This window comes from Eulemur rufifrons, chromosome 1 (assembly GCF_041146395.1).
Source record: "Eulemur rufifrons isolate Redbay chromosome 1, OSU_ERuf_1, whole genome shotgun sequence".
Taxonomy (NCBI): domain Eukaryota; kingdom Metazoa; phylum Chordata; class Mammalia; order Primates; family Lemuridae; genus Eulemur; species Eulemur rufifrons.
In genome coordinates, this window is record NC_090983.1 from 93,428,845 (window position 1) to 93,439,459 (window position 10,615).

At 50.7% G+C, this 10,615-nt stretch overlaps 2 protein-coding genes across 6 annotated transcripts in view; one reads left to right on the forward strand and one right to left on the reverse strand.

Annotated features, from left to right (window-relative positions):
• The window catches only part of C1H2orf76 (chromosome 1 C2orf76 homolog), a 61,213-nt gene extending 60,500 nt beyond the window's left edge, over positions 1–713 (reverse strand). For 2 of the 3 annotated variants that reach the window (XM_069473568.1, XM_069473560.1), the window contains exon 1: positions 673–713. The gene's annotated coding sequence lies outside the window, so the exon portion shown is untranslated. Of the gene's footprint in view, positions 1–442; positions 529–672 lie in introns of those variants that run through there. The other variant, XM_069473552.1, reaches the window with a different exon arrangement.
• Positions 714–856: 143 nt separating this feature from the next.
• On the forward strand, positions 857–5,908 carry DBI (diazepam binding inhibitor, acyl-CoA binding protein). 3 transcript variants are annotated; one of them, XM_069473581.1, is made up of 4 exons: positions 857–983; positions 1,939–2,056; positions 4,074–4,136; positions 5,613–5,908. In XM_069473581.1, exons 1-4 carry the CDS (start codon positions 945–947, stop codon positions 5,684–5,686), a joined length of 294 nt encoding a protein of 97 aa, XP_069329682.1. In that variant the 5' UTR covers positions 857–944; the 3' UTR covers positions 5,687–5,908. The 3 variants fall into 3 exon arrangements, with proteins under 3 accessions (XP_069329682.1, XP_069329693.1, XP_069329700.1); XM_069473592.1 differs by having other exon boundaries at positions 860–953; XM_069473599.1 differs by lacking the exon at positions 857–983 and adding an exon at positions 1,442–1,460.
• Positions 5,909–10,615: the final 4,707 nt, after the last annotated feature.

The window sequence follows — 10,615 nt, forward strand, 5'->3', positions numbered from 1 at the left end:
CTCTATGTCCCTAAAAAACTCTCTATTTAACTTATTGTATTAACTATTATCCCCACTCTAAGTTTCATGATTGCAGGGGTTCCTGCTTTGTTCACTGCTGGATCCCCAAGGGCTAGAACAGTGCAAGTTACCCGACAAGAATTCAATAAACAGACATTCACTTTTAAAAAAAGGTTTGCTGAGCACCTGTTCCCGATCCAGTCTGTGAAGTCAAGATACATAAGACACTAAACCTGCCTTTAACGCGCCAGATGGAGAACTGTACCACAAATATAAATGTAGCAATACAGGACTGAAAACTAAGGCCACAGGCAGGTCAGAGAACATGCCAAACGTTCAGAGGAAGAAACCCCGGCTTCGTCTTTCTGGGGACCAGTCCAGCTTTGCACCACCGCGCAGTTCACCAGGGACCATCCCCGAGGGTCTCCTCTAGACCCCTCACCAGCAGCGGGTCCCGCTCGCTATCCCCAGGTCTCAGAGGTTACTTGCCCAGAGATGCAACTTCAAGTCTAGCAAGAGATTTAAGGAAACAAACTTAAGGACCTCTGCTCTTCGGCCTCTGTCCCCTCCCTCTTGCCCCGCAAGCCGCCTCCCACAGTGGCTGGGGACAGAACCCAGCCCCGGCCCAACGCGCCCTCAGTGCCAGGAGCGCCTCACTTCCGCAGTCCCCACCTGCTTCCGGCGTCCCCCTCGGCTCCTCCCGGCGCGTGCGCGAACAGGCCCACGTGGGCCCCGGAGAGCCTGGCGCCCGGCCGTGGCTGGGCACGCCCCTAGCGCAGACCTGGCTCCTGATTGGCTGCCCGGCGCTCGCCCGAGCGGGGCTGGGGCGCCCGGGCTGCGCCTCTAAAGGCGCTCGCTAGGGGAGCTCGCCCGCGGAGTGCTTCGCTGCCGTTTCCTGCTCCTCGCTGCGTCCGCGAGCCTGGAATCCGTGCCGCCCTGCCAGGATGTCCCAGGTACGGCGTGTGCCCCGCCAGGCTGCGAAGGTGCAGCGGGCGGGAGGCAGGTGCGGAACCTCCCGGGCTCTTTCCTGCACTGCCCCGCAGCCCCCTTGGACCCCAGTCCAGCCCTGGTCACCACACAGAGCCTTGCGAGCGGAACTTTCCGTTTTCGGATGCCTGTTATAAAACTGCTGCCAACCGCAAGTGCGGGAAAGTTGCCTACGGGGTGCACTTCGCGGCGGAGAGGCTGGGAGGCGAGGGTGCGGGACAGAAGGAGGGGGAGGGGGCGCACGGATTGCGGGGCCGGGAGGCTGAGCCCCGCCCGCAGGGACGCAGGACTAGAGGCGTCGCGGCGGGATGGAGGGGCAGGCAGGCCATGGCTGCGAGCTCGGAGGTCAGGGAGCGGAGAGGTGACCCAGAGGCCTTTCACTCCCTCCACTGTAGACTCCTGTCCGGTACGGAGCTATGGGGGCGCAGGGGTCCTCCCGCCCGCCTCTCCCCAATCCGGGCACGCGGACACAGGTCGGTGCTGACCGCTGGGCGCCCGAGGGAAGGGGCAACGGGCTTTGGCCGCTGACAGCGACGCACCCGTGCCCTTCTCAGCTGTTTTGACCACAGCGCTTCACTGGAAGCTCTGCTATGCCGTAGTCTTGCCGGGCGGGGGCCAGCAGTTGGCCGCGCTGCCGTCCGCGGAATACACGCACCCTGCGGGCAAGGGCTCGCTGCCCCCGTCACCCTGCACCTCCAGCGCCTAGCGCCTGCTGCAGTGACAGCGCCCGAGACGTTGGTGTCAGTTGAATGAGTGAACAGATGTGCTTCCCCTTCTTGTGTTTCTGAATCTTTCTAGCTGCCCTGTTGGTGCTGCTGGCGAGGGAGACGCACGTGAGGGGGCTGCGTTGCAGGAATGGTGCCCTTCCCACGTGCTCTGTCCAGGCCGCAGTGACTCCTGCCCTCTCCCGCTCAGAGGAGGCCTCATTCCTCTCCTCTCCCTTCCATTTAGGCTGAGTTTGAGAAAGCTGCCGAGGAGGTTAAGCACCTCAAGACGAAGCCAGCGGACGATGAGATGCTGTTCATCTACAGCCACTACAAACAAGCGACTGTGGGCGATGTCAATACAGGTATGCTGAGCTGACGCTGGGTGGGAGGGCCCCTCGCCATCAAAGCCGGCTCAGCAGCCTGGACTGGAAGTCTGTGGGAACTTCCCTTGCAAACCCCTCGGGGCTCTACTCTTCAGGCGGAGCATGGTGATGGTTCCTGGGTTTAAACTGGGATACTTTCCCCAAAAACCATGTTCCAGGATTCTCAGTGTCTCAGGGAGAAGAATTCAAGTCCTGGTCTTAGAAGGGCTTTACTGGTTATCACCAGCAGCTCCTCTCTGCTAGGGAGTAGGCAAAGGCCCCAGCTTGGAAGAGACTTGCTCTAGGCTGTCAGCTCAGTAGTGGCTTTGTTGAACCCTACTGCTTCTGCCCCAGATGGGCAGGATCAAAGTTGGAGCACTTGCCAGGCCAGGCCTGATTTCTTAAGCAGAGAAGCACCTGGCTTCTAGGGGCAGGTTTGAGGTATTTTTGCTGACAGCAATCTATACCTTCCTGATGACCATGCATTCCCTATCCAAAATTCTTGGTACAGATTTTGAGGCTGTGCAGTTTTCATTTTGCCCCTAAGTCTCTGAAACTCAGGTGTATACTGAGTGCATTCAGCACAGTGCATTCTGTGCAAGGATTCATGATGGCATCAAAGGAGGTCTGTCTTACCCCTTTCAGGAGGAGGCCAAGCATGGCCCCCAATTCCATGGTAACTGGGGTGGAGGGTGGAGCACGTGGACTGGCTGTCAGCCAGCTGGAGGCAGGAAGTGGTGCCTAGAGCTAAGGATCCTGACAATCCAAATCAAACCCTGGGATTCACACCGAGGATTTAGTCAAGGAAGGTCTTGTGGTGTAGGTGAGTTTTATAGTGAGTTTATAAACTCTATCCTCCCAGGGAGGAGAGGGAAAAGTGAAGTGGGGGTGGCCAGAGGTGCTGAGATGCTTTTCTGCCAAACAGTATTTTGACAGAGATGGGCCTTTGCCCATGCTGTAACTACCTGTTTTCACATGAATGTAGGAAGACTGGCTTGGGAATCTATCACTTTCTGATCAGGGGGGTATCATTGGCTCTCTCTAGAGCTGTACTGTTCAATGTAATAGCCACTAGCCACATGTGACTATTTAAATTTTAACTGAAAAATAGTTAAATAAAGTCAAGTTTAGTCTTTAGTTGCATGAGCCACATTTCAGGTGCTCAGTTGGCACATGTGACAAGTGGCTTCTGAATTGGATGTTGCAAATGTACACTTCCATCATCGCAGAAAGGGCTGGGAAGAGTGCTGCTCCAAGAATCTGATAACTGCAGGTGCACTTTGTCTCAGGTGCCCCTGGGAACACTTCCCTGAAAGCACTCAGGACACCATAGGTTTTCTCCGACACAGTGTCCCAGGCTGTAGACTCTGATTGCTCCCGTTGGCTGTGTGCTCAGTGTGGCAGTGAAATAGGGAAGCAGGGAGGTAGTGTGTGTGTTTCCCAACTGCAGATGATAATAGTTATGTTGGCCTAAAGTCACGGTATGGTTTAAAGAAACCATGCCCTCAGTATAGACTCTTGCAAATCAACAAGAAATGGACTAACAGTTTGGCAGCCAAATTGGGCAAGGATATGAACACACAGTTCACAGGAAAGGACGCCCAGAAGATGATAATGATTAGGGAGAAAATTTGGGTGGCTAAGAGTGGGAGAGAAACTTCATAGTATTCCCTTTTGTAGCTTTTAAATTTTGACCCATGTGAGTAGATGTTTTATAAAAAAAAAAAAAATTTAAGTACAATTTTTAGAAGGAGAAATTTTGGAGTTATTTAACTTGTAAGACAAAAATGGTCTGGTAATGAAAACAGTTTTCCTCCTATTTTCTCTAGATTTTAAGTTTGGATTTCTATACACCTGGGTTTCTTAAGGCAGAACCCACTGTACTAGATCTATTTAACTCCATGACGGAGCCAAGAGGGAATAGGTGTAATAAAAGATGATTTTTATGGCCAGAAAGTTGATAAGTTCTCCATTAAAACTTGAAGCAGATCTAATGTCTTTCCTTCCCTTGTTAAAGAACGGCCTGGGATGTTGGACTTCAAAGGCAAGGCCAAATGGGATGCCTGGAATGAGCTGAAAGGTAATTGTTCTAATCAGTTCCCCTCGTTTATGAAGCCCAATGCTGAAAGACTTTTCATTACGGAGTATAAGGGTGATGAGAGAAAACAAAGTGCGTGAGGCACATGCTAGAAACCCGCCTGGCCTATGCCAGAAAGAAAAAAAAAGACAAACCAGGCCACCTACTTTTTCTTCTAATACTGTTTATGTCTTTTGTAAGAGCACTATCTCTGAGCAGGGGTCTCATCTGGAGAGGAGGGGCTGGGGACCAGGCCACTGAAAATTAGGTGAGGAGGTGGTGTAGTTGGTGTGGGCTTTGGATGTATTCAGAATAAGGGGTGGTTTCTGTGGGTTTCTGCCCACAGCTCCCTCTCCCCACAAGGCTAGGCAGTGACCCCCTGGCCTGAGTGGCCCTCCCCAGGTCCCTCCCAGCCAGAAGGGCACATAAAAGAGAGAATGAGCTAATGCATGGCAAGCCGCTGGCACATCGTGGGCTCAGTGAATGGAGCTATTATATGCTAAGTACCAGCAGCCAAGAAGTATCCAAGCTTCTACTTAATCACGTGCCACCTGTGGCAGCAAGACCCATAAGTTGGCACCAAAGCTCCTGGCAGCTTTAGTGTTCTCTCTGGCTAGTTTCTGAATAAGCCCTCTGTCTTCCTGCAAATGAGAACCCCTTGAATTCAGAAAAAGCCACAGTACAATAAATACACTCCTAGGATTTGCAAGTGACCGGAAAGGGAATGCCTGTCTGACTGTCCGTTCTCATCAGGCGTTTCCACACCGCTCTCAGGCCTCATATACTCGTCATGCTTCACAGCAAGCTCTGAGTCCCAGAGGGTCTCACTCCTTCACCGTGGAATCCAGGAAGCTGGGTGTCACCGTCTCTGAGGGATATACTCAGTGTCCTTTGTACTGCAGTAGGAAGACAAAGATTTGTCTCATTCCTCTCTGAGAACCGGCTGCTTTTGCTCAGGGATTTTGAAAATTTCTCATAGCTTTTCTCTGGGGAGAAGACAGTGCCTGGCTTTGCTTTGTCGCTGCCAGCTTAACAGCTCTGGGAGGTGAGAGCCCGGCACAGAAATACTTCCCAGGCCAAAGCCAACCATGAGAGTCGGCAGGAACAGTAAAGTCACCACAGTGAGTCTCCTGTCCATCCGGAGGGCCAAGCCTTTCTCCCGAGGCTCACGCTGACCATCCCCTCACTGTCGTGGGGGACGCGTGTTGCCAGCAGGTAGATAGCAAGCCTCGGCCAGCTCTGCCACGCACCCTGCACTCAGTGATTTATGGAGCGTTCACCCTGGGCCAGGCACCTCAGGTGCTTTAAGTCTAGTGCTTGGCAGGTCTCTGAGGTGTAGGTGGTAGAGCCTCACCTTTACAGGTGAGAAAGTGAGTCGCAGGGAGTAAAACCGGAGCTGTCTGGGGCTCTAACTTAGCCTGCTTCTTTCTACCATGCTGCCTCCCAGACTGACAAACTGTCCTTGTCGATTCCTTGCAGGGACTACCAAGGATGATGCCATGAAAGCTTACATCAACAAAGTGGAAGAGCTGAAGAAAAACTACGGAATATAAGAGACTGGATTTGGCTGCCAACCATGCATTTAACCTAAACTGATACGAGGCCTTGTTTTTTCTAATACTGTGAATGATGTGAAATAGCAAAAATAGCCACGTAACCCAGTGCCTCAAGGCTGTTCAGGGTACGGCTCTAACAGATTACAGGCTAAAACGATTACTGACCTTTCCCAAGTAATTTTTATCTGAGATCAATTAAAAGTATATTTGTTACTTTAAGTCTTTGATAATCTGGGTTCTTGAAATAATTTCCTCTGTCTGTCTTTGCTTCCTTTTTCTAAAGATTTCCCCTGGAAGTGCTTTGGCTTCCTAGTTCCCTCCACAGCCTGCTGGCACGTGAAGTGGGCAGTGCCACCCTGTCCCCAGCCTAGGGTGTGCTCACCCTTTGTGAGGAGGAAAAGGATCATAGAACTGGCCTTTCTCTCTTTCTTCTTCCCCCCAATTTCTGCCACGCTGGGGAAGATCGGGGAGGCTGGCTGAGATTTCAGTGTGCAGGTCCTTCTGTCAGGGACACTGCTGGCCCCAGGCTCTGAAGGAGGCAGGGTTGACTAGTATTTGAGGTTTGTCTGGGGTCCAGTCAGGAACAGAGTGAGCATCTGATGTGAGTCCCGTTGGAAGCCATGGGTGGCTGAGTGGGCAAGAGGAGCCCTGAGCAGGGAGGAGGGGGGGTGGGACCAGGGAGGCCACAGAGAAGGGCTGGAGCTTGACTCTGGAGGATGGAGGTTGTGGCCAGTGAAGAAGAAAGAAAGAGACAGCTGTCAGGACTTTCCTTTCCAGATATTCGCCTTCCATTCTTATATTTATAATCCCACAGTCCTTTGAGGTGGGGGGTGACACCTCATTATCAAGTGATGGGGATTACTGTGCCCATTGTTCAAATAAGGAAATTAGGGCTCAGAGGTGAACAGAGTGAGCATCTGATGTGAGTCCCGTTGGAAGCCATGGGTGGCTGGGTGGGCAAGAGGAGCCCTGAGCAGGGAGGAGTGGGGGTGGGACCAGGGAGGCCACAGAGAAGAAGGGCTGGAGCTTGACTCTGGAGGATGGAGGTTGTGGCCAGTGAAGAAGAAAGAAAGAGACAGCTGTCAGGACTTTCCTTTCCAGATATTCCCCTTCCATTCTTATATTTATAATCCCACAGTCCTTTGAGGTGGGGGGTGACACCTCATTATCAAGTGATGGGGATTACTGTGCCCATTGTTCAAATAAGGAAATTAGGGCTCAGAGGTGACATACATGGGTCCAGACCAGGGCTCACTGGCCAGGAAGGCCCTGCCTGTCCCCTTCCACCACGTTCCCTCTGTGCCCCTGGCTGCCACTCAGTTCTGCACCTCCAGCGTCTGTCAGACGGTGAATGACATTGTCCCACTGGGCTAGCACAGGATGCTGGTGCGAAAACCCTCACTGGGCTGTGCACCTCACTCCCAAAGACTGGCTTGGAAAAGCAGGTCCCATCTGCAAAGCTGGAGTAGGGCACAGGGGAGCTGTACGGTTTTAACCAACTGGTGACTCTGGGACGTAACCAGATTTGGGCGGTGCCCTCCCACTCCCTGCAAAGTGGTTGTACTGGTTTCTCAGAAAGTAATGTTTGTGTGGCTCTGAGTCAGTGGCCTCAGGGCCGTGCTGTGTACTGCCCAGGGGTGGCTCACAGGGTGTCGCTTGGGAACAAACAAGATTGGCAGTGGAGGCTTGCCAGTCTTTACCTTCCCTGTGAGGAGCCTGCAGCACCTCTGCGGTACTTGTCACCTCCAATCTGGCTTTGACGACAGGCTGACTTGCGAGCCCCACTTCAGTCTCTCGGGTGCTGGGTCACTTATCTTCTTGGAGCCACAGCAGCATCTGGAAAATGGGTGGACTGCACCACGCAGGACTGACAGCACGGGTCAGCGCTGGGCACAGAGCCTGCCAGAGGGCAGCTTGCTCGTGGCCTGGAGGTCTCCCCAGCATGCACGCACCCTCCACACTCCCAACACGGTGCTGCTCCTCACTTTGGCAGTGCTCCAATAACTTGGGGTCGACCATGCAAGTAAGTGTGTCTTGTCCAAGGATGTCCTTCCGACACCTCATAGTTCCAAGATCCAGAAGTCTGGGAACCAGAGCTATTGATCAGGAACCAGACATCTCGAGGAAACAAAGAAAGGCCTCTGGATCCTGAGGGCCTTGGCATCAGTCACTGCCCAAGTTCAATAGATGTAGGACAAGTTATGTCACCTGTAAGCCTCAGTGTCTCCATCAATAAAATGGTGCTGAGCAGTAAGTGTCCATTTAAAGTCAGAGGAGGGGAAGAGAAGTTCCCAGGACTGGCTGGCTTGACTGGAATCCAGCTGAGAAGTGAGGGGGTGGGCTTAAGCACCCATGTGATTAAGGGTGCTTAAAATAAAATTACAGGTATTTGGAGTTGAGGATGAGCCAAGAGAGCACCAGTGAGGGTGAGCTATCGCAGAGTTGCACCCTTGGGGTCTGAGTCAGGGCAAGACAAGGCCTGTGCCGTATGCAGCTCCCATGGAAGAGAAGATCAGTATGTGCCTTCACTTAATTTTATGAGCACAACCAACCTCTCTTTCAAAAGGACCTGGGGTAACTAAGAACAAACCAAAACTAAGGGAAGTCCTCTGCAGGACTCTAGGGTTTAAAGATAACTAAGACTCGTCCTGGTCTCAAAGAGCTCTAAACCACAAACCACAGCACAACAGAAGGGCCCTGGGAGGCCCTCTCTGCCCACTGCAAGCAGAGAATGTCTCCCTGGCAACACCCCCTGCCTTGGACACAACTCAACCCTTGGAAGACAAAAAATTGGTCTAGTTTTTTTCTTATGTTCATTCATTACTTAGCAAGGTTACTACTGACAATCACAAAACATAAGTCTAGACTATAAATATTTTCTTTTTTAATGTAGCTGTAAAAATAGCCCCTTAAAGTCTTTCCAGGGAAATTGGTAAATATCAAAGGTAGCACAGGACACTGCACTTAGGAGGGATTATGTTGAATGGCCCAAGGGTTTGCTTTGTGGGGCTCCAAAATACTTCACTGTGGTATGTTGAATTGTCCCCCAAAAAACATGCCCAAGTCCTACCGCCATACCTGTGAATGTGACCTTATTTGAAAATAGATCTTTGTAGATGTAATTAAGGTAAGGATCTCCAGATAAGATCATCCTGGATTTAGTGTGGGCCCTAATCCAATGACTGGTGTCCTTACAAGAGAGGAGAGAGGGATATTTGAGACAGACCCAGAGAAGGGCACATGAAGATAGGGGCAGAGGTTGGAGTGATGCACCTCCAAGCCAAGGAATACCAGGAATTGCAGCAACTGCCACAAGCTAGGAGAGAGACATGGAACGGATTCTCCCAGAGCTGCCAAAGGAACCAACCCCCACCAAAGGAATTCTGGGAGAATAAGTTTTGGTGGTTTTAAGTCACCCAGTGGGTATATTGGTGCAGCAGCCCTACGAAACAAGACACAGCTAACCACCTCTGTGTGGCTGCCAACAGACTGGTACCTTCCACCTAAGGCCATGTGAAGATCTTTCTTCAAGGACAAATGGAACACCATTACCTGGTTGTGTTCTCTTGAGAATACAGTAATTCCTCCTTATCCTTGGAGGATACATTCCAAGACATCCAGTGGATGCCTGAAACCCACAGATAGTACTGAATGCTATTTATACTATTTTTCCTATATATATCTATGATAAAGTTTAATTTATAAATTAAATACAGTAAGATTAATATAATAAAATAGGATGGTTATGACAATATGCTTTAATAAAAGTTATGTGAATGTGGTCTCTTTCAAAATACTGTTTGTTACAGAGCTTTATAATAGCAAAAACAAATATGGTGACCAGGCTATAATAAGTAATGCTTCAAACTCAGTGCCTTATTAAAATAAGTATGTATTTGTCACTCATGGGTCTACAGTGCAGCCATGACCCCAACCCTGATGGACTTCCCTGAGATCAGCTGAGCTTGACTCCTGGTTGAGGTTTGGTTTCAGATACTGCTCCCTATGTCTTCTCATTCTTGAACCAGTAGCTATGTGGGGTATGTTCTTCTGGAAGATTGTAGAAAGTGCAAGAGGCCAAATCAAGTGGTTTGACCTTGTCAAAGACTGCTTGGGTTATATCCACTCATGGTCAAAACAAGTCCATGGCCAAGCCCCAAGTCAACAGGGCAGGGATGTTCACTCTGCCTGCTCCATTGGGAGATGCTACAGAGTTTCATTGCAAAGGACATGGATATGTGCCTTAGTCCACTCGTGTTGCTATGAAGAAATACCTGAGGCTGGGTAATTGATGAAGAAGGTTTATTTGATTCACGGTTCTGCAGACTCTACAAGAAGCATGGCACTGGCATCTGCATCTGGTGAGGGCCTTGGGCTGCTTCCACTCATGGCAGAAGGGGGAGGGGAACCAGTGTGTGCAGAGATCTCATAGTAAGAGAGGAAGCAAGAGAGAGAGGGAAGGAGGTGCCAGGCTTTTTCTTAACAACCAGTTCTCTTAGGAATTAAGAGTGAGAACTCACTTTCACAAGAATGACACCAAGCCATTCATGAGGGATCTGCTCCCACAACCCAAACACCTCCCACTAGGCCCCACCTCCAACACTGGAGATCAAATTCCAACATGAGACTTGGTGGGGCCAAACAAACCATATCCGAATCATAGCAATATGTAATTCTGTTACATGGAGGAGAAAAATTGAGAACAATAATCTAGAAAAGAGCATAGGCATGGGAGCTGGGCAGTCCTGCATCACAATCATGGGTCCACCGCTAATGCCCTTGACCAAAGGACGTCCTTCTTGGTCCACAAAGGTCATCCTCTCCAATCAAGTGTCCCATTTTGGAAAGAACACCCACAGAGTAATGAAAGAGAAAACATGAGCGGATGTGACAGAAGGAGTTCCAGGAGACATATTGAACCATGAG

Excerpts from the sequence above, each read along its gene's own strand:
- DBI (XM_069473581.1), top strand. The coding sequence starts at position 945 with ATGTCCCAGGTACGGCGTGTGCCCCGCCAGGCTGCGAAG. Across the intron at positions 984-1,938 it reads TGCCCCGCCAGGCTGCGAAG|GCTGAGTTTGAGAAAGCTGC; the intron begins GTGCAGCGGGCG and ends CCTTCCATTTAG. Across the intron at positions 2,057-4,073 it reads TGTGGGCGATGTCAATACAG|AACGGCCTGGGATGTTGGAC; the intron begins GTATGCTGAGCT and ends CCCTTGTTAAAG.